Here is a 26,130-nt window from a genome sequence, read left to right as displayed (position 1 = left end):
TGCAGTGAGCTTTCGTTTCCACTCGGATGGGATGCGGAGCAGGGCGTGTTGTCACAGCAGGTCATGGAGGGAGCGATGAGCAACATGCAGCCTGCGTGGGAAACAGGGAGAGGTGGGGGGGTGTCTGCTCTGCCTTCTCTTTGCTGTTACTGTGACAGCTGCTGGGGTGAATCAGGCTGGTTCCCACCATCTGGGAGGTGCTGAGGGCTAGGAGGGGTTCCCAAGGCTCTGTGGCATCACAGTGCTCCTGGGAGGGAAAACCCAAACTGCAGAGCCGACACTTGGGGTGTGCTTTATCTCACGTCAGTGTGGTTTTTACCTTCACGTTTTGCTGAGCACAGGGATAAGGGTGTGTGAGCATGATCCCATCCTGCCCTACAGATGCCCTGGAAAGGACCTGGGGATGGACAGATCCCATCAGGGCACATCTCTGTGCTCCTGCCCTAAAGTCTGCCTGAGTCAGATGTGTGGGATAAAGGTGTGCCCTGGGTTATGGGCTGGCCATCATCTTCTGTGGGCACACCGCTCCTGAAGCGTGTCCCCAGTGTGGTCTGATAAGTCTGGTGCTTTTTTGGGAATTGTGACTGCTTAATGGGGGAACTGCTGTTGGTGAATTCAGAGATGTGGAGCTGCTGGGCGTGCAAGGAGAGCATCCGCTCCTTTGGTGCTGAGTGTCCCCCTGGGACGGGTCAGGGTGCTGGTACTGGTTTGTCCAAAAGGTATCATTATCGTGTGTGTGAAAAGTGAGATCATTTCCCCCAAACCTGCTGCGCACCCATGGCTGTGCTGTGTATGTGGAGCCCAACCCAGGGGTTGAGTGCCGTGGGGGCTGAAGGGCAGGAAGAGGGATTTGCTTGGTGCCACATCAAGCACGGGGTGATTGGAACCTCCTGCTCTGCGGGGGCGGATGTGGAGCTGTTCAGTCCTCACTGAGAATGGGACAGCCCCGGAAAACCGCCTGGCTGGGATTGAGGCTGGTCTGGCCACGAGCAGGTGGAGCCCCTTCCGTTTGCTTTGCAACCCCTGTGAAAGACACACAAGGCTGGAGGTGCTATAGCCAAGCCTGGGGGTGCTGCTTGGGAACAGCTGAACCCCAGTGGTAATAAAAACCATGGGAGAACCCAGACCCAAATGCAGCAGCAGCGTTTGGGAGCCAGATTTCACCAAGGGAAGTGACTCAATGTCTTGGAAGGAGTTGGGGGTGGTGGGAGGACAGGGGGGTGGGGGGGGTGCAGAGTGGGCCGGGGGCAGCTGGCAGCCACCTGGCTCTGTGGTGTCCCCCTGGTGTTGCCCAGCATCGCCCCGCAGCCCTATAGGGCCCGGCTGGGGGCCAGGAAAGGCGGCCCCACGGGAAGCGATGTACTGCAGGATCCCCGCCAGCTTTCCCACCCTCTCCCAGCTGTTGCTCGCGGAGCCAAAACCACCGTGAGGATGCTGCTGCCGTTCCTTCCCCCTCCCCTTCTCCTTAAAAGCCGTCTGTGCCCTACGCCGCTGCCTGCAGCATCCTCACCGGGCTCAGCTCCTCTTCCTCGCTGCCTTCATCCCAGAGCAGAGAGGGCTGTGGCAGAACTCCAGGTATTGGGTACTGGGAATGGAGGGGGAAGAGAGGAGCATTCATGCTGAGCCCCCTCCCCTGCTGACTCCTAGGGACCCCATGCAAAACTGCTGCCCACTGCAGAGGTGGTGGCAAAGGTCCCACTAAGGTGTGAGCATCAGCACTAGGTGGTGTTGGAGGAGTCCCAAAGGAGGGGGAAGTAGGGTGTCTGGCCAAGGGAAGGGTTAGGATGGATCCCACTGACAGAGCAATGGGGAGTGGGGCAGCACCAGGCTGTGGCTACGCCTGCGTTGCAGCAAGACAGTGTTTCATTTTAAAAATGTAGACTTTGGGTACTTTGAAATACTTTTGGGAGCTGCTGAGATGGGAACTGCACTGCCCAAATGCATTAGGATGACAAAAGGGTTGTGCTCTGCTCGGCTGTGTATCACTGCTCTCACCCCATGCCCAGTCCTGCCCCCAGTGCAGCAGTGTGATGGTCATGAGCTGTTGGCAAATCCCCATCTGTGGGTGTTGGGGGGGATCATGCAGCCTCCCGGGGACTCTTCTCTCTTCTCCTTTCTCCAATCTGAGAGCATCAGCAACTTTTCTCCTGATTCAGCCCCAGGGCAGCAGTTTTGTAACCCAGCACTATGCAAAGCAAGGATCGCAGCTGGGGCCGATTCCTCTTTCACAGCTCCTGAAGGGGACCAGTGTCACCACCTGTGCAGGATGTTGCATGTCCCTGGAGGTGTCACTTCTCGTTGGGCATTTCTGACGCCACACGATGAGGTTTGTGGTGGTGGTGGTGGTTTTGCACTTTCACAGCCATTTCTGGATAGTTCCATGTGCCCCCCACATCAGTGATGCTATTGGGGAACCCAGCAATGGTTGGGCAAACCCCAATTTTCTCAAGCACAGTGACCACCACCTCCACTTGTGTCCCCATGTGATCCAGGATGGGGACACACTGCTGGATCCATCCCCACCTTTGTGAGTGGGTCACAGCTGCACCAACAGCTGGGAGTAACGAGGCAGGAATGTGTTCCCTTCCACCATGCACCCTGGGAACACTGAGAACAGCATGTGCCTGGCCCTACACCAGTGTGGAATGCTGAACTCCAAAGGGTTTGGGGCTGAGCAGAACACAATGGGATATGCGTGGCACAAGGAGCTGTCCTGTCCCCTCTGTGCACAGAGCCTCAAAATCAAGGTCCCCATCCCCACATCCTGCCTCGCAACATCGCTTCCTCCTTTCCAAGCATGGGCCAAGCTGATGTCTGGTTGCATTTTTTTTGTGTTTGTGTTTGTGCCACAGGCTGTGGTTTTGCTCATCTTCCCATCGGCAACGCGTGCACATCCTCTGTGGAATGAGAGAGCTCAGCAATAGCCACGGCTGCTGGTGGAGAAGTGACCAAACCCTGCGGCAGCCAACACAATCCTAACGGGGTGACAGCAGTGGGGATGGAATCTCTACGTGCACAGAAGGGCAGGGAGTTATCCGGCTGAGAGGTAAACACCTCCGGGTTTTGGTGTCCATGGGGCTGCACCTGGGCCGGGAGCGGAGCGATATTTGGGTCTCAGGGAGGGGGTTGGCTGCAGACGGCAGGAATTCTTTGCTTTCCCCATGGGGATGCAGCCAACTGAGGGTTTTCTCCTGCCTGTTATTACAAAGTGGGTTTGGGTTTGGGTTGGGGATGGTGATGACCTACGGGGCCATGCACTGGGACTCTGTAGGTCATCACCACTCTCATTTTCTTAGTTTCTTTTGCCTGACCCCAGAGTCGTTCCTCCCCCCTCTCCCCCCATGCCCCAGCACAATCATGTCCCTCTGTCCGGCAGCAGCAGGGACAGATCCATTTCCTTCTCTTTGTTTCCTTCCTCTTTACACCCTCTAAACCCCAATCTGCTGAGAGTGGCTCTGCAGGTGCCACATGAATCTCCCAGTGGTGTCCCCAACCATATGCTGGCTTTGTCCCCGAGCAGCCAAGGTAATGCACAGAGCACCCCAGGTGACACCCTCAGATGGGGTGCAAATCCTCCTGGTTTGCAGCAGGAATAGCTCCCACCATGGGGCTGTTGTGTTTCTAGCCATGCCATGCAGCTGGCTCGCTGGCACCGTGCTGTGCAGCTGGCTCCCTGCGACGTGCAGGGAATTGGGATACATCCCCAGGAGAGATGCTCAGCACATAGTGCTCATTGCAGCACTCAACCCTTGTCCTACATCCAACGACGGGTGCTGCGTGGCGTGGGGCTGGTGATTTTTCCTTTTGCTTAGCCTAGTGATGAGCATCGTGTTTTGAAGTCCAACACCATTTCTGGGCAGAGCAGAGTGTGCAAGCTGTGACCCCACATTGCCATGTCCCTGCACTGCTTCCATAGACTGTCCCGTCCCAACCAGACGTGTGCAGCGCTGCCTAGAAAAACACACTGACTCATGCTGTTATTCTGTCCCACCCTGGGCACAGCCGGCTTTTTAAGGCTGCCTTTTCCAGTTATTCCTTTTTTATCTGCCTGTTCGCAACGCAGCCTCTCTCAAAGTCCCGGCACGCAAGCACTGTGGATGCAGGTAGGGCTCTGTGCCTCAGTTTCCCCTCTAGGAATGGGCTTTACCTCCTCCCTCTGCCAATGGGGCTGCAGATTGTGGGGCTGTCTCTGGGGATTTGCAGGTGCCTGGATTTAGGAGATGGGGGGTGCAGGAGGTGGCAGCAGTGTGGGACTCATGGGGAAGCTGTTCTTCCCCATGACATCACCATGCATCCAAGAGGGGCAATTTTGAGAGGTCAAAGATGCCTTACTGAGATGCCAGGAAGCTTTTCTGCATGCACGTAACCTAAAAACAGGGCTCGGGTGTGCAGTTCCCAGTAGGCTTCTCTGGGCATTTAGCAGCAGTGAGGTCTGAGCTCTTGTTATGGGCGTTTTGATGGTGCCCAACTCGCACTCGGGACGGGGAATATCAAGCTGGGATGTCATTGCCATGGCAGCTGCGAGCTGAAATAAGTGCGAACTGGAGCTGGTCATCATATGTTCCCATCCCTTCCCCTCCTTTCCCACACCCCCATACTGGGCTGGGAGGGAACTTGGGACTCAGGGCTTTGGTGTGGGGCAGCCACAGGGGGACATAGAACCACTGCTTCACCTCACAGCTTGGGTGAACACGAGAGTCTGGCTCCTGCAGGGTATGAGAATGTCCTGTGTTCAATGGGGACGTGGATGCACAAGGAAGGAGATGCTGATTCCTAAGCATTCCCATGGCCAAGTGCAAGGATAAGGCAGACCCATCTATTATTTTTTCTTCTGGCTGCACTCCCCCGTTTCCCCACTCACATCCGTCCTCCCAGCCGCGGAAGCCTTTTTTTTTCCCCAGAAAAGCTGCATTTGAAAGTTTCTGCTGTTCTCTCTGCTTCCTGTTGCTGTCCCAAGAACAGCCCTGACCTCATCCTGGCCATATGCAGGGCTGCCCTGAGCTCAGCCCTATGGGGGTCCCTGGCTGAGCACAGCTGTGTGAATCACAGCTTTTGGATTATTTGGGGCAGATCCTGCGCTCGTTTTTGCGGAGGTAGGAGGACAGAGATGAATAGAGAACAGCGCATAACGTGGTTTTGGCTCATGCTAGGCATTTGCAGCCCAGAAGGAACACTGAAACATGATGATGTGTGGGTTCAGCTTGTTGGTTTGGTTTTGTTGTTGTTGTTGCTATTTTGCTTTTTCAGACACACTTTATGGGGTATTTGCAAAAGGGAGGAGAAATGGAATTGGGGTTTCTCCAAGCCCAGGCTGGTAGGAATGGGGCCAGGTGCCCCTTACTGTCCTGGCGCTGGTGCTCATGGCTGCAGCACAACCATGCAGAGCATGTCCTGTAGCATTGCTCTCAGCTGGATCTGGGGAATGTTCTGCATATCAGTGTTAAAAAACCCAATGAGAGGGAAAGGGGAGGAAGAGCAAAACAAACAGGCAATTCCAATCAACGATCCATAAAGTACAGCTTTGAAATGTTGAGCTGAATGTCATCGCATTGGAAAGTGATGGTACAGGAGAGATTTTTCCATGAAGAATGGGTGAGTGGGTACAACTTGAAGAGGGGGGAATGCCAGGGGTAGAGAAGTGGGGTCCCTGTGGGAAATGGGGATGGAGCAGCATTGTGTAATCCACAGCTTTGCTTTTGGGGAGGTGAAGCCATGTGCTAAGGGTGTGCAGGGGCAGGGCCAGCTCAGGGCTGTAACTGGTGTCTTGTCCCATGGGCCCCTCTCCTGAGGCTCCATGAGGGGACTAGGATGCACTCTGTATGGGGGTGCACTAAGCACCTTTTTGGCTGTGAAATCCATGGATTGTGACATGGATGGGATGCCCACCAGCTGCTTGCTTGAGGATTTGTTCACCCTCAAATCTCTGCATCCCAATGGGAGTGTCACTGAGGGCAGGAAAGGGCAGAGAGTGGTGGGGCTGCTTGGGAAGGAACTTGAGGAAAAGCCCATAGAGAAACAATAGCTTATTGTGTAGCTCGGGAATGGTGCTGGCAGGAGGATGATGCTCAGTTCAGTACTGCACAGCCTGGATGGGTTTGAGGTGCAGAGCCCCGGAGCTGTTAGCGGGGAGCAGTGGAACATGCTTAATGGGAACTCAGAGTGGCTGGCGGAGCCCAGCTTTGGCTAATGGCAAACATAGTGATCACGGTTAGCATTTTGCTCAGTGCTTGGGAGAAAGAAAGAGAAAAGCTGTAGTGCTTTGCAGTTTGGAAAATCTCAAAGCTGTTAGTAAGCCTAACACTAATTGTTCCCTTGGAATTAAGTAGGCAATAGACCTGCTTTTGTAAGGCTGCAGCCATGTCCTGGTGAGCACAACCAAGATGAGCTCAGCAGCTCCCATAGCTGGTGCTGCTCCTGATCAGGGCATAAACATTCCAGACAAGTCCCAGCAGCTGAGCTGGACCCGAGGGATTCCCAGCATCCCCAGGGCCATTCTAGCCATGCTTCTGATCTAACATTGTGTTTGCTTAGCAGGGCATTGCCATCTGGAAAGGCTGACTCTGGGCACTGATCTGTGCACCAACCATGGCGCTTTCCAATTTATCTGATTACTCTGATGACTCTGATAACTATGACTACTTGGATTACACCTATGAAGAGCCAGGCAGCGTGTGGACAGGCCCATCCTATGACCCAAAGGACGTTGCGAGGATCCTCTCCGTCATCATCTACAGTGTGTCCTGCGTGCTGGGCATCCTGGGGAATGGCCTTGTCATAGCCATCATCACTCTGAAAATGAAGAAGTCGGTCAATGCCATTTGGTTTCTCAACCTGGCCGTCGCTGACTTCCTCTTCAACATCTTCCTACCCATAAACATTGCGTACACAGCCATGCGCTACAATTGGATCTTTGGGACCGTCATGTGCAAGCTGAACTCCTTCCTCCTCATCCTCAACATGTACACCAGTGTTTTTCTGCTCACCACCATCAGCTTTGATCGCTACGTGTCGGTGGTTTTTCCCGTCTGGTCTCAAAACCATCGGTCGACCAACCTGGCATGCATGGTTTGCCTGATCATCTGGATGGTTGGTATCATCATGAGCTGCCCTTCTCTTGTCTTCCGAGATACAGCACAGGCTCGCAACACTATCATTTGTTTCAGCAACTTCTCCCTGTCCAGAAATAGGTCTTACCAAGCACTGGCGCTAGTGAGACACCAAACAGTGAACATCACCAGGCTCTTTGCTGGGTTCCTCCTGCCCCTCACCATCATCACCTTCTGCTACATTTCCATTGCCGTCAACCTGCGTCGAAACCGCCTCGCCAAGTCCAAGAAGCCCTTCAAGATCATTGTCACCATCATTGTCACCTTCTTCCTGTGTTGGAGCCCCTACCACCTGTTGAACATCCTGGAAACAGAGCCTGACCTGGTCCCGCGCTCTGTATTTGAGATTGGCATCCCCATCACCACGGCACTCGCTGCCTCCAACAGCTGCATGAACCCCGTCCTTTATGTCTTCATGGGCCAGGACTTCAAGAAGTTCAAGGTGACCATCCTTTCCAGGCTGGTGAATGCACTCAGTGAGGAGACGGGCCACTCCAGCATCGTGCACAGGAGCTTCTCCAAGATGTCTTCAATGACTGAAAAGGAGACAACCGTCCTCTAAGTCTGGATGCTCGTGGGATGGCCACAGTCCTCTGGGGCCACCCATGTTCAGCACCGTGATGGTGGAATGGGCATGGTCTCACACAAACAGTGCATACTCTGACTGATCACACTACCCTAGGCATAGAGACCTCTGTGTGTGCAGCCTGTGCTCCTTGGTCCAGGGCACTCCTTTATTTTCCAGAGACATCTGCAGCTTGGAGGAGATGTGAGCATCAGTCTCTGCTGCCTGGAGGTGCCCAAGGATGGACAACCTTTCCCAGCTGGAGGTGGTGAGAACTGGGTTATGGTGTGCACTGTGAGGACAGCATGTGCTGGATGGTCTTGTGATAAAGAAAACAAAAAAGCAATAAGGGAAAACAGGTGAATTTCTTATTAGGGGATGTGTCTGAGGGGGCACCTTGGCTTCCTGGGTGGGTGGATGCCACCCACCATGGCAATACAGTGACACTGTACCCTATGTATGCATATAGCCACTTACTTTAAATCCTGACATGTATTGGTACTAGAGCAATGTTTCTAACTGTGATGTGAGCACTGTGTACCCAGCTGAGAATGCAGCAATAAACATAATGCTCACCCAAGGGCTCAGCCCCATTGCAGAGCTTCTTTCTGTGCCCCTGTTCTGCCCAGCAAAGCAGTGCCACAGGGATGTGGGATGGTTCATGGGCTCAACCAAGTGGAAAGCTGGCAGCAAAAAGAGAGAGATGCGTCCTGGAGGATCTTTGCAGAGTGCTCTGGTAATGGCCGGTCGAACCAGTGTCTCTATCCAATTTCATGCACAGTTAATTTGGGAGGTAATTCACGAGTTGGGCTTCGTGGCAGTGACAAGGAGGTGGACACTGGTGTTGCCCTTATTTATGGGCTGATTTCTTCGTGTCACCCACAGTGCCTGCAGTTTCCAGGAGGAGGAGGAAGGGCCGTGTCCTCATGGTTGGGGTGACACGTTGGGTGTCCCTGGGGATCCCAGCACTTATTCTGCTCACAGGTACGCACAAAAATTGGGGTATATAAAAACAAAAATCAAAAAAGAGCAAGCACTGGGTGCAGGATGGGGGAAGTCAGCCATATCCCCATTCCTGCCCCCAGCAGGAACAAGAATGTTCCCACTGTGTTTTGGTGGCTGGGTTTTGCAAGCCCATCTGTTATCCCTGCAAACAGCTTTCCCAAACCTTGGTGACTTGGTACATAACCTTGGGTTAAATTATCATTACAGACAGCTTTGGAAACCTAATATTTGCATTCATCTTCATCGGTGTTTGCCTATTTAATGCAAAACCGGTTTTACATACAAATACCCCTCTATGTGTTGAAGCAGGGAATGAACACAAGCTTTTCAGCTTCTTCCCAGAGTACATTAATGATTCTCAGTGCTGAGCGGAGGGGAGACAGGGAAGCAGTGGGGTCAGGCTGGAGTCACTTCCTGCCTTTGGGCTGTGACAGCCCCAGCAGCGTCCCATTATCATTGTCACCTCTTTAATTTGGTCACGGAGGACCCAAATGGCTCTCGAGGAAAGGAAAGGATAAAGCTGACAGAGTCCTCCCCCGTGCTTGTGTCATCCCGACGTGTTTTCTGTCAGATGGAATCTGATGAACGCTCTGTTCTGCTGATTAAAATAGGAGTCATTAATGACTGCAGCAGGCTCAGCGGTGGACTGGGAGTGCTGAGCGTCCCACCTCGCTCCCACTGCAGCTCCATGTGTTGGGGATGGGATCTGGCACACACTTACTGGATGTGTTTAGGAGTGAAGGTTTTATGGCAGCACACAGCTTGACAGGAGAGATTTAGGAGCTGGGACCCCAAACCCCAGACCTGGGACCCTCATCATCATTCCTGGACTCCCCTATACATCCGTTGAACCCACAATCTCCCTCCCCTCAGGTTCCCCATCCTGAGGACACCCATCTCCATCCCTGTGTTGCCAGTTCCCATCTCTGGGACCTTCAGTCACCACCCCCAGGACCCCAGTGCTCCCTCCCCATTTTCTCCCATCTCCTCACAACTTCAGGTCTGGGTTTCAATTCGCACAACCGTTTGGCAAATTACTCCAGAATATACCAAAATCATTTCTGTAGAACACATTACCATCCTTTAATGACTGTTCTTTTTCAATTAGCTGTCACAGCCTCGAAATAAAGCTGTGTTTTACTTCCCCAGTAAATCTCACCCCTTATTTGAAAATGGATTTTAGGGAAAAAAAACAAAACAAAACAAAAAAAAACAAGAACAAACATGCTATCATCTCCCTTTCCCCAGTTCCAGGCAGGCCAGAGCCATGTTTAAATTATCCCCCACTGCATTCAGGCAGATCATCAACTGTAAATTTTACAGAAAATAGTAAAAACGATAAATAAACATGCTTCTTTTGTAGGAGGTGAATATTACTGCTGCTCAGATTTATAACCCTCATCTCCCATACATTTTACAGCTTTTGTAAAAGTGCTGTCGCAGCTTCTGTGTTATGCTGCTAAGGTGGTTTCTCCCCCCTATTTAAGGAGCAGCATGAGCTTAGTGTGCAATTTAACTTAGGAGAAAGAGGAGCCCTGCTTGAGGGCTCAGTTCATCCCAAGAAAATGCCTGTTGGCATGGCTGGGAAGGGAGATACTCCCTAGCCTATCCCTTCCCATTCTCATCCCCATTCCCATCCCATGCCCATTCCTCTCCCATCCCCATCCTTGTTCCATCCCCATACTCATGCGATCAGATTCCTATTCCCATTTCCATCCCCATCCTTGTCCCATCCTCATACCCATGCTATCAGATCCCTATTCCCTCCCACTGCTGCTGGCTGTGCACCAAACACACACAGAACTGGGGGAAATGCAGGCAGTTTTGGTGCAGGCACTGTTACCAGGGCAACCCATCCAGTCTATAGCTGCTGCTAGAGCTAGCAGACATTGCAGAAAAGAGATTTTTTACTACTTGGGATTGCTGTGCCTCTCAGAGCTGATGCTGGGCAGAGCCAACGATGCCCCACACATGGTCTCCTTGCTGCCAGTGCACCACCAAAAATAAGGGTTCTTGCAGAATCTGCAGCCCTGAGGGCAGCTGGCCAGGAGGAACAGCATAAATCCCACCAAAACCATTCTTTTTATAGAGCCTGAGGCACGATAAGAGGCAATGGAAATAAAGTTGGCAGTAAATCTCTCTGCTCACATGATGCACCCAAATAAACCTTCCTTTAAGGACACCAGCAGGGTAATAAAGCTGGCAGGACCGAGCTGCCTCATCAGTGCTCCAAATGCAGGGATGTCATTAATGCAATTAACGCTGGGACCGAGTGCCACCAGCCAGCCTTGAGGTCACAGCCTCACAAACACACGGGGAGGCAGGGTAGCAACAAAACTCTTTAATAGCTGGGTTGACCTGAGGATTTGTTCTGACAGAGGTAGGCAGCCACCAGCCTGCAGTGCAGGACAAGGAACACCAGCACACTCTTTGCAAAATACATTCGTAGGTGAGCGGCTCCCCATGCACAGAGACCCCCCCCCATCCTGTCCCTTAGGCGCTGTGAGCTCTGCACACATGTTAGAAAAATATATTTTATTGATAATCTCCTTCTCCAGTGGAGTTTTCTTCTTTTTCTTTGAGTATAGGTTAACTGCCATCTGTAGATTTTGGACCTGTGCACACGCGTCTATCACCATCAAGAGTTAAAAGCCAATCATTGAGTATCTAACTCTAGGAAAGGCTGCAGACAAGATATGGCTTTTGCATCTCCATCCATCTGAGGGAGGGTAGGGACTCAGCTGAGTTGGGGTGTCTGGGGCAGCATGCAGCCCTGGACAGAGCCAACTTTGCAGATGCTTTCCAGGCACAGAGCTCCTTTGGTTTCCTCCTTCCCCATGGCCAGGACAGAAGCTGTGCTCCATGCCCAGGCCCTCAGTGGCACAGTCATGGCTTGGAGATGGTCTCATCCCGACCACCACCCCTTCACCCTCCCCCAAAACAGCTCCCTAGGTTTTTTCTGGCTTGGGAGCTTTTGCAATGAAGAACGGATGCTCCCAGGGGTGCATGCTGCTCTATCTAGTGTCAGTGCTCCCATTACCACACACAGAACCCAGAGACATCCCAACCAGTGCATCACGACCACCTCACACCTCAGTGCATCCTGTAGTGCTGCCCCCCACACTATGTTCCTCCTTGTTGGAATTATCTCCATCTCTACTGGAGAGCCAGAGGAGCTGTTCTGCGAGTGCACAAAGCATAGGGACAGCCACCAAAGCCAACAAGGCCCCTACATTGCAGCATCCATGCAAGCAAATAGCTGCTTGCATTGCTAAGGATGCTGCAGCAGCCAATGCAGGAGTGGGATGGAGCTGCTCAGCCCCACACCACCCCATTTACCTACTCCCACAGTGTCCAGCAGGGGCCCACCTGCAGGATGGGGACAGGGACCAGCAGTGGTGGCAGGGCACCATGCATCCCCTCGGTGCCCAGCTCTGTGAAGGTATCAACCAAGCAAGCTGAGCAATGGCTGGGGAGCGAGCGTTTCTCATGCAGGGGGTTGATTAACAGCTCATAGCAGCAGATGGAGAATTACAAGAAAGCCACCCACTGGGTGGAAGCAGGCAGAGGAAATCAATCCCCTCCCCAGGCAGGGGCAGGTCCCCGACCATCACCATCACCTCGGGTAGTAGTCATCCGGCACCCCCGATAGGTTGCGGAGCTTCAGAGCTGCGTCCACCGTGCGGATGTATCCACTGATCATCTTCCTCATCTCAGGGGTGTAGGGGTCATACTCCAGCTTCCTCAAACCCGAGCGCTTGAAGTTGCCGTCCTTCTGCCCCTCGACACAAAGCAGGCGATCCTCGCAGGCGGCGATGCCCAGCAGCCCCACCATGCGCTTCAGCTGCTTGAAGAGATCCTGCTTGAGGTCCTCAAAGTGCACCACCAGCACCTTCCTGCCAAAGCGCAGCCAATCCAGCGTGTGGGTCGCCCACCATGGTGCGTAGTTGGCCACGAACTCCGGCCACTCTGCAAGGAGCATGGGAACAGTAAGGGTGAGCATTAGGTGGCCCTGGGATCCTTGTGTTACTATCTCCCTGCTCTGGTGGCTTGGTCTATAGGGACTTCACAAGGCAAGACATCTCCTGGGACACGGGCATGTCTCACTTAACCCCAGTTTCTTGGCTAATTGATCTTTGCATAAAAATTGGGATTAAAAAGGATAATGAAACATTGATAACAAGCAACGACTCTCCTGGAAGTGCACTCTGCACGTGGCTCATGATGCATGAAGCTCTGGGTATCTGCCTCTTCCTCTCTTCCCCGAGAAACCAATGCCTGATTAATAGCTGAACTGTATTTAATTCCCCAAAGAATCATTAAACACAGTATCTCTTTCATTAAACAGATACAGGACAATTCACCTTGTGTAATCATATCACATAAAACTTTGCTTTGGAACTGCTCCAGGGACATCATAAAATTAATGTCATGGAAAAATATAGGGATTTTGCTGAGCCTCCAGCCTCTGCTTGCTTGCAGCCAAGGGAAGGAAAACCTTGGCTGCCCATGGCCACATCCAGCATTTTCCAACATCTGTTGAATTTCCCCAAAATCAGAGAAGGAAGTAGAGTGGGATGTTGAGCAGATCAGGGCTTTCTGCAGGAGAAACTTGGGCTCATGGACATGGTGACCTATGCTTCTCAGCAAGCCTCAGCCCAACTAAAGACCTGAAGTGATGGCAAACCTCCACCTTTCTAAGCAAGCTGAGCCAAAGCTTAACTAACCTGACAATTGACCCAGGAGGTAAAGACGCATTAAAACATGCATCCTCTTTGGGTTGGGTATGAAACAGGAGCAATTCTTGCACCCCACAGCTATGGGTACAAATGAGAGGAGTGACATGCTGTACCCAGCTGCATGGGGCTGGAGCCCAGGGGGCTTCCCTGTGGGTGCTGGGGAGGGCTCAGTTCATAACCAAAACGCCTTTGCTGGCATCAAGCACATGGTAATAACGAAATCCAGGCACATCACTGCAACAACAGGAAAAGATCCCCTTAAATAAACTCTGAATTAAGGGTAGCAGATGTTCAATCAAGCTAAATATTTTAACTCTTTCCAATGAAGTCAATTCCACAACAGCAATTTGTAAATTGCTATAATTAACAAGCCTCTGCAAGCTGTCTGTGCATGGGAAGGTGGCTCTCCGCGAGCAGCCGGGCATGCTGAACCCACTGGCATGGCCCAAGGGAAGGGGGGGAGGATGGAATTTGCCATAAGCAGTTATGGTGTGATTTTCACCCTGCAGAGGTCTGCCCTGAGGAGGACGTCCTTGTGCTGGTGGTAGCACAGCACTGACTGTCCCAGCCCTGTGGTGACACATGGAAATATTTCACCAGTGCCATTAGTTTTTAAATCTCTTCTTTCTCTCTGTGCACCAAGACATCTGCATTGAGGCTCACTGCCTTGTAGAGCTGCTTGTGAGAGGCAGAATTTCTTCTCTCACACCCAACCTCCTCACTACAAGAAAGACATTGAAACACTGCACTGTGGTCAGGGGAGAAATCAGGTTGGAAATCAGGAAAAATATCTTCTCAGAAAGAGTGGTGATTCATCAGCACAGGCTGCCAGGAAAGTAGGCTCACCATCCCCTGGAATTGTGAAGATCTGGCACTGGGGGACACAATAGGCATGGTGAGGGCAGGTTGGGCTCGGTGATCTTGGAGCTCTTCAATCTTAATGATTCTACATTCTACAAGTGGAGATAGTGTTGATGGGTTGATGGTGGGGCTCAACGGTCCTAGAGGTCTTTTCCAACCTTAATGATTATACAATTGCACAATAACCCTACTGGTTACAAGCCTACAGGATGCTCCTCACCCCAGTAGACCCAACATGGTAGCACCATGGGTTGGCTACGTGTGGATCAGCACAATCCCACCTTTGCCCCTCCAGTGGGCGTGTGCAGCAAAGCCAATGTGTCCCCCGTATTTGCGGTTGAACTCTGCCATCAGTGCCTTGTAGGGGTTGCGAATCAGTAAGATGGCAGCATCAAAGGCCTCGATCTCCTTCTGGCCACTCTCGTGGGTTTTGATGCAGATCGTCCGCCCGCTCCGCCAGTGGTCCCGCTCGCCCTTGAACCCTGTCAGAGTACATACAACAGTTCTATAGCTATCACTGCCGTCACTGCCATTTCTAAGTTCTCCTGATGAACTAAGAGGGGAAAAGGCCCAAAACATCGTGGTGGCTTTTCACAAGCATGCTGGCTCCGCAAGAAGTTCAGATAAAACTGTGGCAAATGGCTGTAAAATGGGGGAACTGATGTTCTCTCCTCCATTGCAACAACTTGTGTTATTAGAGGGGCTTACTTCTGCCTGAAAATGCTTCGTGCATGCCTAAAGATTTTTTCTTTTAAATTTTTTCCTTGCTGTTTAACCCTGTATGCAGCAGCTTCCCTGGAGCCTTTCCATGGGAGGCCAGCTCCCATCATTGCTGCAGTGGTGAAGACAGAAACACCGCCCTGAAGTTCCAACACCCATCACTGGTTGAAACACACTCAAGCAACGCAGATGCATCAAACTGTACTTTGCAAAGACTAAAACACAGCACAGGGAGGTTACAGGTAGAGCTCATGTCTGTGAGGTTGGGTCCCTGGTTCACCAGGATAGGCCAAGCAGTGCAGAACAGCATCAGCACTCTGGTTCCACCCATACAGGTGGAGCTGGATACCCAACTCCATCACATTACATCCCCCCCCACAACTTACCTTTGTTGTAGAGGGACCCATCAAAGTAATAGCTGCCAGTGTAGAAGCCAGTGGCAAGCTCAATCAGGTGCCGTGCCCACGTGTTCCCAGCCCCAGGAAAGCTGGCCAGGGCAACAAGCTGCTTGGAGCGGGTGGGCAGGAACCGGCGGTCCATGCAGCGGTTGTCTGTGAGGGGAGAATGGGGTCAGCCTGCAGCATCTCCCTCCATTCCAGCCAATATTGCACTTCTATTTCCATCCCTTTCTTCTGTATGGGGTAGGAGCTGCTCTGGGCGCTCTGTCCTTGCTCCTAATCTTTTCTCCCCACATTATTTCCAACATACTGGTGGGTTCACCTGCTGGCTGCACACCACAGCTCGGTGACAGGAGAAAAAACCCAAGCAAGGAAGGATCTCATTGGAGGCAGATGGCAAACTGCGATTTCCTGCATCTGATTTAAGCAGTAATTAAAAGTGTTTGTTCAGGGGACAATTTATTTCCTGGGAAATTAAAACAAATCGTGATTTCTAATGAATGGCAAATAGCTATTACAGAGCAGCTGCCTGGGGGATGGATGAAGCAGCAGCCGCCCAGTGCCCCCGTCCCGTGCCCACCTTGCACCTGGGTCTGGTAGACAAGCAGGAACTCAGTGGTGCCGCAGCTCTCAAACTCCTCTCCAGCACAGCGTTGGGCACAGAGCTGCTCATCCTCACGCTCATGCAGGGGGAAAAGCGTGGTGGGGAAGCCGCAGTGGCAGACAGTGCCAGCCAGCACCGACAGCGGGAACTCCTGCAGAGATGGGCACATGGACAGAGCCACCCTCAGAGCCATGTTCAGGTAATTTATGTGGCACTTAGGGTCAAGGGTTACTGGGCATGATGGTGATGGATTGGCGGTTGGGCTTGATCATCTTGTCCAACCTCAACAACTCTGTGATTCTATGAGCAGGCATGGTAAGGATAGGTTGATCATTGGAATTTATGATCTTAGTAGTCTCTTCTAACCTTAATGATTCTATGACGATCTTGCTGGAGGCCTGCTGCAAGCCCATGGGCAGAGCCAGGGCTGCTGATCTCAGGCAAAGCACATGGGCAGGAGCAAAATCTCCTTCCCCCAGGGTAGCACCCTCTGATGAGCCACAGGACAACAAATTTCATCATTCATAAACAACATCACAATAGATGGGATGCAGATCTATCTAGCATGACGCATCTGCTGGCTCAGCTTTATGTGAAAGCCTCAGTACCTTCTCAGTGCAGAAGTCCACGCACTTGTCCACAGACATGTTGGGCATGGGCTGGCTGGCAGGCAGAGCGATGGTGACATTGTCTGGCTGGCGGAAGCAGCCCCGGAATATTGCACTGCCATCTGCAGAGAGAGCAAACACATCAGGTTGGGCTTGTTAACTCTTTTCTAATCGGATTTTAGCTAGCTTCTCTCTGGGAGGTGTTTGGAAAGGAAAACTATCCAGGAATGCATCCTTCAATAGGGAAGAACCAAGATGGCCCTGCAGTGAGGTGTGCCTTGCTCATGGGCTGCTACAGCACATGATGGAACCCCAAAAAACCCAAATCCAGGTGGAGCTAATCCCACTGCCATCAGCCAGCTTGGCCAGCTGTAAGGAGCCAGCTTTAGCAAGTGGAATGAGCCCGTTATTGAACCACTCTCATCCTCTATCGATGTGATATGTTTCCTAGCTAATTTGGCTCATAGAGCCTTACAACCCCCAGTAACACGCCCGCCAGTGGGGACACCAGGATTTGACCCCCAAGTGGGATCCCCATTTTCAGAGAATGTGGACTCACAGCGTCGGGCAGATTCCTGGGCCAGCTCCAAGCGGTAGATGGAGAGACGGTTGGCCCCGCCGCAGGTGCTGCTCCGTTCACCCTTGCACTCCATGTTGCACTCAGATTCGCTGGCATTGGGTGCCTGAACCTTATGGCCACAGTAGCACTCAGCACCGAACTCCAGCCCTGCGTACAGGTAGCCCCTGGAGGGGAGAGGGGTAAGTGCTGGGCACGGAACAGGGAGCAGGGGTTGGCACTGGGGTAAGAACTGTGCTAAGGACAGTCCTTGGGTCTGGGGATGGTGGTGGAGGGGATGGATGGGTGGTGAGGCTACCACACATGGCCAGAAGAGCCCAGCACCACCTCTGGGCACTTACAGCCCCTTGCCCACAGGAAAATAGCACTGAACAGAGCCCATCAACTCCCGACCCTTTTCTTGAGGAGTAAAACTAGTTTCTCACATTCCCAGAAAAAATATATATATATAAATCAAAATGACACACATCTAAAGGAAAATAAAGAAGTGGGAGGGAGAAGGGGAGAGGAGCAGCTGGGGCAGAGAGTGGTGGCAGCAGAGAAGTCTGATGGATGCACGGAAATTAATGAAGGTGTGGTGCTCGCTCCCCACCCTACCGTTCAGCACAGTTGTCCTGGCAACGGAAGACTGTCATCTTCTTGTAGTCAAAGAAGGACACACCGCGCAGCGTGCGGCTCCGAGTGTTGTCCACGTAGCAACCAATGTACCTTGCTGGGGAGGGAGAGGAGAGGGTCAGAGCCTGCAGATGATGATGATTTTGTTATCTCTGATAGGGATGCGTTGACAACTCAGGACAGGGAGGAACCAAGGGGTCCTCAGGAGGACATGGATAGGAACAGAGCTATTGGATTAAGGAGAAATGCAGCATGAACCAGATTTCTTTCAGCCAGGAACTCATTTTTTCCCCAAGACATCGACACAGACAATATTTGCCCAGCAGTAACAGTTGGCAAAGTAAAGAGTGATGGCTGTGCTGAGAGCAAATGAGGATGCTGGAGGACAGGGAACAGAGCTGAATAAATAGTTACAGTGAAATCATTCATTTGATAAGTCTAGCCTTTTCCAATAATCTGAGAACAAACTCAGATTATGTCCTCACTGCATTCCTTCCTCACAGCTGTGCCCACTGTGGACAAGACCCACCCAGCTGTGCCTCTCCACCCCTACACCAAACCAACAGTGAGATGCCTTAACACAGCATGCCCTCCCTACCAAAATGTCATCATTTCCCACGTCCTGCCTGCATTGTGCATCCGTTGAGGTTCCTGCAGCAGCCCCACATCCTGCACCCCCCATTGCTGCCATGCCCTTGTGCACAGCCCCATCCATGCTGCAATCCAATTATCCAAACCAGCCCAGGCATGGGGTGGAGGAAGACAGAAAGCAACATTCCTAATAACTCAAACCACCACGCAGTCATCGTTCGTTACTCCCAATTGCTCTCAGCATAACTTGGCATTTCTGCAGCGTTGAGCAGGTTTCGGCAGGTCAGCTAATTTAATTCATGACAGATCTAACCAGCACAGGATTGCTCTGGCAATTTTCACAGCACCAGTGACTGATGTGCATTACGTTCAATCCATCGCTCTTGACATATGTGTGCTGCAACTTATTAGGAAGGCAACTGGAATAATGAGGGAGATGAAAGGACAATGGGGGAGTGAGGGGCTGGCTGCTGGGTGGACCCCAGGCTAAGCAGAACGACTGTCCATCTGTCCACCCTCTTTTCTCCACTGCTCAAGCTGTTTAGCGAGCTAAACACAGAACCAAGGTGTTTCTCAAGGCTGTGCTGCAGTGATGCTTGAAACAAGTACCTGCCCCTGATTTTCCAGCTCGTTGATCAAGGGCTGAGACATTCCCCAGCCCCATGAAGCTCCACTGCAGATGCTTTCCCAAAAGTCACTGTGCACAGCACCATCACAGACAGTGCCCACCACCAGGAAACCTCCAGCAATAGGCAAGGATTATCTGGATGCATCAAATCAAGCCCACTGTTCCATGTTGCAATCCCCCCTCTGACATGGGGAGGTGTGGGGACATCTCTGGCTGAGTGCCCACGTGGCTGCTTCCCCTTCTCTTTGTGTCACTGCTTGCTTGTGCACCACAGCTGGAGGAGCCCAGCAAAGACTGATTGTAGGAGGCTACAATGCACAGAGGCACAACAGGTTTTCATGGTGACTGACAGCATCTTCCCGCTAACCATCTGGCAAGGTCTTGGAAGTGTCAGTTGGCATTAACAGGACATCAAGGCTGCACATGGCACAGTGTGTTCCATGGCCCCTGTGCACCACATGAACACAATGGGATGCAAGCATCAGGGCAGGCACGTCATCCATAGGGAGCCTTCTCTCGGTCTCATTTCAACATGAGAAAGTGCCTTAAGCACCACAAGCAGTTTTACCTTCGCATTAAAAGCCCCATCACTTGGAGCCACCTTGTTCAACCTCCATCTGCAGGCAGCCAGAAATCTGCAGGTGCTCATACAAATGGAACACCCCTGGCACCAGGGCATGGGAACAACCTTGCAGAAGGACGGCAGGAACACGGGGACATCCTTGGCTCTCACACTGTTCAGCAACCATGATGCATCCTGTGGGGCTCAGGGGACACAAGAAGGCAGCAGAGAACCCAACAACAGCCAAACACCTTTCCAATAGCTACCACTCCTGCTGCTGACTTCATTCTGTGTTTCCTGTAATGGATAATACTGCAGCGATTGCCCTAACTACCACAGTGATCCATTACACTGCTGTCACAGGTGCACTGTACTGTGGCAAGCTGTATTGCTGCTCCTCACCAGCCCACTTTATTACTGACAACAAATCCTAACAGCTCTCCCACTGAACCAAAAAAGTGAGCTGCTGCCTTGCCAAGGGGTCACAAAGCCAGCAGGGAGGGGGCTTGCCTGGCAAACCCCAAGGCAGAGTCACAGTGGAAGCTTTCCTCTGTGTTTCTTTGGGTTTTGCGGACACTGGGTGCCAGCACCAGATGTGCAAAGCTGTCTCAGATCACCCCGTGGCCTCAGAACGTGTCAGCAAGCATGGAACTCTGCCTTTAGCTGCCTTCGGGATAAATAGATGACATTTTAAAAATCAATGAGAACTACTGCATTCACTTATGCTTGTTCATTAATAACACTCCTGCTCGACACCACACCACGGGCAGGGAGCTCCTGGCCAAGCCCAGCATGCATGTCACGCTTCAGTGTTCACTGGGGCCAATGAGATTGATCCTGAATTTTCGAAGGATGGGAGTTCTTGGGGCTGAGATGTCACAGAATTGTCAGATGATTGGAAAAAGACCTTCAGGATCACCAAGTCCAACCATCAACCCACCATAGAATCATTAATGTTGGAAAAGACCTCCAAGATCACTGAGTCCAGCTGTCAACCCATCCCCACTAAACTACGTCCCCAAAAGCCATGTCTCCATGCTTCCACCTGTCAGCACAGTCCTTGTGCATCCCTCCCATCAGGCAGTCCCAAAGTGCCCCTCACTGCAAGCTGCAACCTAGAGCACAATGATGCACAGAGTAAGAGTAAAAATGGAGTAAGTGCACTGGATGATTGGTATTTGGGAAGGGAGGGATGAAGAAGACAATCCTCCCCAGAGCATCCTCTGGACCAATAGTTTCCAAAGCAAGGCACATGCACCCTTGGGTGTGCATGACAGCCCACTGGGAATGAAAACAGCCCAATTTCATCATGCCATCCATATAGCTCATCAATAAATACCCATGTACTAGTGCCACGTGCTCAGGAACATTTCACCAACATGATGCAAGACCAAAATTCCTTGGATTTCAGCTCAAGGCCACCCCAGATGTACCCGGTCAGCCCTTACCTCTGTCCTCCTCCTTCTCACGGCTGCCCCGGCCCTTGGGTGCTCGGCTCCGCACCGCGCCGTATTCACCCGCTCTGCTCCTCTCTGCTGGTTCCTTGGCCATGCCCTTGAACCAGTGCCCACGCCGCCGGCCCACTGCCACCTCTGGGAAGCCTCGGCTCAGCCGTGTGCCCCCCAGGTAAGGCAGTCCCAGCCCCTCGCCTGCCCCAGGGCTGCGCTGGCTCCCTGCCACCCGGGGCTCCCCAGTGAAGCCAGCGTGCAGGAAAACCAAGCTGCCAGCTGCCAAGTAGAGAGCCAGAAGCGTGAAGAAACGTACAGGTCTCCGTCGAAAGGAGCGCTGGAATTTTACCCATAGTTTGGCCATAGCATCTTCATCCCTCCTGGAGAGCCAGGGAGATGCTCTCCTCTGTGGGAGATTCTGCATTATTCCCCTCCTGGATGAGCTCCCCGGAGGGACATAGCAGCGTGGAGGACCATGGGGAACAGATGGAGCTTTGGAGCAGATCAGTGGGTGCAGCAGCTCTCAGCAGCAGATGATCCCACAGGCATCTCTATCGTGATCAGGGCTGTGCACCCTGCACATGAGCAGTGAGAAGTCCCTGGGTGCATCACCAGCCCTGAGGTTCTCCATTCATTTCAGTCTCAGGGTGAGAAAGTTCCACCTGCAAGCCAAGGAGAAAGCATTTGTTAGTGGGACGTGTCACAAGCACTGTGGGCCCCAACATTCCCATGACCTATGGTTCTGCTGCCTGTCACTTGCTCATCTTATTTTAGGAAAGGAAAGGAAAATAAATGGAAAAACAAAGTGCCATTAGTTTAATGGCCTCTATGTTCCTGCCATCTGTCTTCAGTTGATTAAATAAAAAATATTGGTGGAACATATGGCATGAATTATACATAAATATTTTAATTTGGGTTCCCAGACTAGTTACTCAATCACCTCTTGAATTAATTATGCACAGCCCACAAAGAACCCATTCATTGGGATCCACAACCCATGGTCCCCACACACTGACCTCTCCCCAGCCCCAGCAAGTAAGTAAAGGTGGAATAAAGGCAGAGTAAAGACAGAGTAGCAGCCAAACAAGGAGACTACATGCTATTTGAGCTTCTGCATTGGTGGACACCTCCAAGCTCTGCTGTCCCTTTTCATGTTCCTGTCCCCATTCACTCCCTCCAGCCCCATTCCTGCTGGGCTACAGCAAGGCAGTGCTGCATATAAAGAAGGGGCTTCAATTACTCTCATTAAGCCATCTGGAGCTCATCCTTCTCCATCGTGAACTGCAGAGTTGCAGGTCAATTACTGCACATTTGCATATATTCCATTAATGCCTTTGCTAATTGTCTGGAGAAGATAATGTTCTTGCCTTACCACTCCCTCGCTGGCTAAGGATTACAAACAGCAAGCAGAGCCACATCCTGACCCAGCAGGGGCTCAGGGCATCACTGGGGCCAACAGCATACAATAACACTGTTATAAAAACCACCCCATCGTGATTCCTTTATTCCCCAGCCCTCCTCACTTCATTATCCCTGGTGCCCAAATGCTCCCAGCAATGCTCTCTAGGATACTAGACTGGGGAGAACCATAGAGCTCACCCCCGGAAGCACCCAAAATACCCCCATCCTCAGGGCCAGATCCTTGCCCACCTCCTTAATTCCCAAGGTTCATCCCCTTGGCACCCAATGATGGCAGGCAGAGGTCCCAGCAGAACTCAGCAGTTGCTCATGATCTGAAGGAATGCAGCACCGATAATTTATACATCTGGGCCTCCTCTTCAAATTGCTCCACAATTAGTGAGCAACAAGGTTCAGCTGCCTTCAAGCACCACCTCACATCTGACCACTGCAAAACACAATGAAGTGCTCACGTGGCTCCCCCAGCACAGGAGAACAATCAGCCCATTAAAAACAGCAAATTAACGAACACAAGAGTTCCATTAGGAGAAGAAGGCGATTGAACTATCCAATTTCATCGCATCATTAGCATTTCTTATCGGAGAGACAGGGAAAGAATAGGGCTTTAAAATAGCAAGTGGTGGGCTGGAGGTGGTGGGCAGGGCAGGGTGGTGCAGTGTGGGCAAGGACCCCCTCCCCAGCACAATGCTGCACCGTGCCAGCACCGTTGGCTCTGAAAATGTGCACAGTGTGTGAAATAGAACGCATGTTTCACAGAATGCAACACAGCTTTTGGAGGAGCAGTGCAAGGCATGCAAGATCCAGCTCATGCTGTGCAGGATCTGAAGCACAGCATGGAAGATCGAATGCATGATGCACAGTGTTTCATGCAGGATCCAGGCCGTGGTGTAGAGGATCCATGGCACAGCATGGAAAATCTACTGCGTGTTATGCACGAGTCAATGCACAGTGCTCATTTGCAGGGTGTCCCCATGTCCCCACTGCCATGCATGGTGTCGTCTCTGCGCCCACACCACTGAGGTCTGGCACTTTGCAGTAGTGTTGTCTTCTCCCTAGCACTCGGGTATCCTCCAGCACAGCCTGACAGGGTTGGTGGAAGGAGCATCCCTCCCTGGTGCGTCCCTCCCAACCATTTCGCCTCTGCAATCTGCACGCCTTTTCCTGCACACCTGTCCGGATGCAAACAGGGCCAGGCTGGTCCTATGTCATCCAGCAGCAGTTTGGGAACACTGCCTTCATCTCAGCCACGTTACTCAGTGCTCCTGCCTCCCTCCCATTCCCTCAGTCCCAGAGCTGCAGAAGGAGCCATCACCGACGTTGGCACCCTTTCGACACTTAAGCTCTGTGAAAAAGGTGATTTAACTCCATTCAAATGACTCCGTGTAGCTGGGAATTGGCTTAACCTAATGAGTCTTAATACATATTATGTTCTAGGTATTTTATGCCCAGTCTTCAAAATCCAGTTATGGGTTTCAATACGCCTTAGTGAGCCAAGATGTGCACCGGAGGGGATAAGCACTACCAACGGGACCAACCGCATGCTGCGTATATTGGCATAAAACCCACAAAGCCCATGGGAGGTCTATGGGGCCATCAGCCAAGGGCTGGCAGCTGTACCCCCCCCAGACCGCCCCAAATTTCACATAATTCGCCCATAGAGCCCACGCTTCACCCTCAGCTATGGGGGCTTTGCTCCACCCTTAGTAATCTGGGATTACTCACAGCAGAGGGGCAATTAAGAAAATGAGCTTTTGGAGCAGCAGACAATGCCTTCTGCAGCCTATTTAAATGAATACAGTACAAAAGATTTGTTCTTGCAGCTCTTGTTTTAGAGCTCCTTCCCAGAGGGGCTGATTTTTTTTCTTTATTCTGCATACCCATCCCTATGCATCCAGGTGCTCTTACAGCCCCACACTGGCAAAAGAATTTGAAGCAGATCCCAACATGCAATGGCAAAAGGTTGCACTGCATCTGGGGCTTCTTCCATTCAGTCGAATTCTGCTGTGCTTCCCAAATCGAAGTGTCTGGGGGACAGAAAAGCCCCAGGGCCACCACATCCCACTGCCTGATGGTTGTGTGTGGGGTGACACAATGGGGTCACTGCGCATCCATAGCCAGAGCCCTGCTGCTCCCATTGCCCTGTGCATGGCCGAGGTCCCAGATACATAAGGAAAGGGAATGTGCCCATGGGAAGGGGAAATTGGGCACAACTTGCCCAGGAGTTATGCAGAGTCAGAGGGGGAGGGAGCAGGGGATGAGTAGGGGCATCCCAGGGCTGGACCCCATTACCACAGAGTGCTCCCCAGCTCCACACCACTGGGAAACTTTATTTAACCCTGTCCTGGTGCCAGGAATGGAGAGCGGTGCTCAGCTCAAGGTAACCTTCACACACTTCCCCTCTGCCTCCTGCTTCTTCGTGCCTTATTTTTTTTAGCTTCATATTAAAATCTTCCACTATGATGCTGAAAGGATCAAATAAACAGGGGAGGCTCATGACAGGAGATTGCCATCCTCTGGTCTCCTGCAGATCGCGGGGAGGAGGAGAGTCCCTGTGCCTCTCCAAACCCAAACCCAAACCCACGGCTTTGGCAGAAGAAGGCAGTGCAAAACCCCATAGCCACATTTTGGGGGGATGTTATATCTTTCTTTCTTTTTCTTCCAATCCCCACCCCCCAAACCACCCTCTCGTTTACAACCCCCATCCCCATCACTCCCCTACCTGCACCCAGCGCTCGCCGATATCGCCGTCCCTGCGCTGCCGCCGCTCCATCCCCTCGGAGCCGGGGGGGCAGCGGGGCCGGAGGGCAGCAGGCAGTGGTTCGACCCCCCCAGGCCATCCCCCACCGCTGGGTTCCGCTCGGTTCGGTCGCAGAGCTGCGCGCAGCCCGGAGCTGCTGCGATTCGGTCCTACAGCGCTGCGTGCGCTTAACTCCTTCCCTACCGGCTGCTTTGTGCCCTTCGGTTCTTTATTTTATAGGTACGTCTTTTTCGGTGCACCGTCCCTCTTGGGTGATGCAGGGATGCAGCACCCACTCGATCCCAACTAAACCCACACTCTGACCCCTGCAAACCTCCCACCCGCTCAGGTTCAGCCCAGGATTTTCCAGCCGGGAATGAAAAATAAGGTTTGCCCCTTTATCTGAAGCCAGAGCAATTAAAATTAAAAAAAAAAAAAATCAATTAGAAACTTCCCTTGGAGCAGCAAAAATTGGGATGGTAAAACATGGTGAGAGAGGGGTTGAACCTGCGCTTCTCTCAGCAACTTTAGCTCTGCGGGGGGGAGTTTGGAAAGCAGCCCCTCTAAGCCCACCCAGTGCCACCCCACAACCTCTCCATGCCCGGAATGATCAAATCTGGAGGAATACCTCTGTGTTGGTGTGATGAAGGCAGGAACTCTCCGTGCCATGGCCCCTTCCGCAGCCCACTCGGCGCCTTTGTTCCAGGCGGGGGCACGGGGGCTGGACGGGGAGGGGGGGGTTGTCCTCCTGATGGCCTCAAAGCAGTAGGGTCACGGCGTTCGGGGCAGCCTCCAGGCTCTCGTTGGTCGGCCTTGAGCTGTGAGAGAAGGACGGCGGCCGGGAACTCTCCCGCAGAGGGAAACTGCAGCCTCAGCGCCGTCCTTGCTGGCTGCCGGAGCATCCATGTGCGATGGAGCATCCGAAGCTGCCCCGGGCGGACGCACGC

At 52.2% G+C, this 26,130-nt stretch overlaps 2 protein-coding genes across 8 annotated transcripts; one reads left to right on the top strand and one right to left on the bottom strand.

Annotated features, from left to right (window-relative positions):
* The first annotated feature begins 281 nt into the window (after positions 1–281).
* CMKLR1 (chemerin chemokine-like receptor 1) lies at positions 282–9,067 on the top strand. Of its 5 annotated transcripts, none has more exons than XM_019621058.1 (3): positions 282–302; positions 2,853–3,046; positions 6,532–9,067. In XM_019621058.1, the coding sequence occupies exon 3, from the start codon at positions 6,586–6,588 to the stop codon at positions 7,666–7,668; it is 1,083 nt and encodes a 360-aa protein (XP_019476603.1). In that variant the 5' UTR covers positions 282–302; positions 2,853–3,046; positions 6,532–6,585; the 3' UTR covers positions 7,669–9,067. The 5 variants fall into 5 exon arrangements, with proteins under 5 accessions (XP_019476603.1, XP_010718501.1, XP_010718502.1 ...); XM_010720199.3 differs by lacking the exon at positions 282–302 and adding an exon at positions 1,434–1,575 and having other exon boundaries at positions 6,535–9,067; XM_010720200.3 differs by lacking the exon at positions 282–302 and adding an exon at positions 1,434–1,575.
* Positions 9,068–11,290: 2,223 nt separating this feature from the next.
* On the bottom strand, positions 11,291–26,124 carry WSCD2 (WSC domain containing 2). 3 transcript variants are annotated; one of them, XM_010720195.3, is made up of 9 exons: positions 25,812–26,124; positions 21,028–21,689; positions 17,781–17,895; positions 17,166–17,350; positions 16,607–16,728; positions 15,975–16,149; positions 15,383–15,547; positions 14,558–14,758; positions 11,291–12,645 (listed from the first exon to the last, which is right to left on the bottom strand). In XM_010720195.3, the coding sequence occupies exons 2-9, from the start codon at positions 21,449–21,451 to the stop codon at positions 12,293–12,295; spliced, it is 1,740 nt and encodes a 579-aa protein (XP_010718497.1). In that variant the 5' UTR covers positions 21,452–21,689; positions 25,812–26,124; the 3' UTR covers positions 11,291–12,292. The 3 variants fall into 3 exon arrangements, with proteins under 3 accessions (XP_010718497.1, XP_010718499.1, XP_010718500.1); XM_010720197.3 differs by lacking the exon at positions 25,812–26,124 and adding an exon at positions 25,166–25,526; XM_010720198.3 differs by lacking the exon at positions 25,812–26,124 and adding an exon at positions 22,678–22,843.
* Between the last annotated feature and the right edge of the window lie 6 nt (positions 26,125–26,130).

Source organism: Meleagris gallopavo, chromosome 17 (genome assembly GCF_000146605.3).
Source record: "Meleagris gallopavo isolate NT-WF06-2002-E0010 breed Aviagen turkey brand Nicholas breeding stock chromosome 17, Turkey_5.1, whole genome shotgun sequence".
In the NCBI taxonomy this organism is placed as follows: domain Eukaryota; kingdom Metazoa; phylum Chordata; class Aves; order Galliformes; family Phasianidae; genus Meleagris; species Meleagris gallopavo.
Note: the sequence above shows the minus strand (reverse complement) of the source record. Positions and strands in the feature narration are given on the sequence as shown.

Excerpts from the sequence above, each read along its gene's own strand:
- CMKLR1 (XM_019621058.1), top strand. The coding sequence starts at position 6,586 with ATGGCGCTTTCCAATTTATCTGATTACTCTGATGACTCTGATAACTAT.
- WSCD2 (XM_010720195.3), bottom strand. The coding sequence starts at position 21,451 with ATGCAGAATCTCCCACAGAGGAGAGCATCTCCCTGGCTCTCCAGGAGG. Across the intron at positions 17,896-21,027 it reads TGAGAAGGAGGAGGACAGAG|CAAGGTACATTGGTTGCTAC; the intron begins GTAAGGGCTGAC and ends CTCCCTCCCCAG. Across the intron at positions 15,548-15,974 it reads CTACCAGACCCAGGTGCAAG|ACAACCGCTGCATGGACCGC; the intron begins GTGGGCACGGGA and ends CTCCCCTCACAG.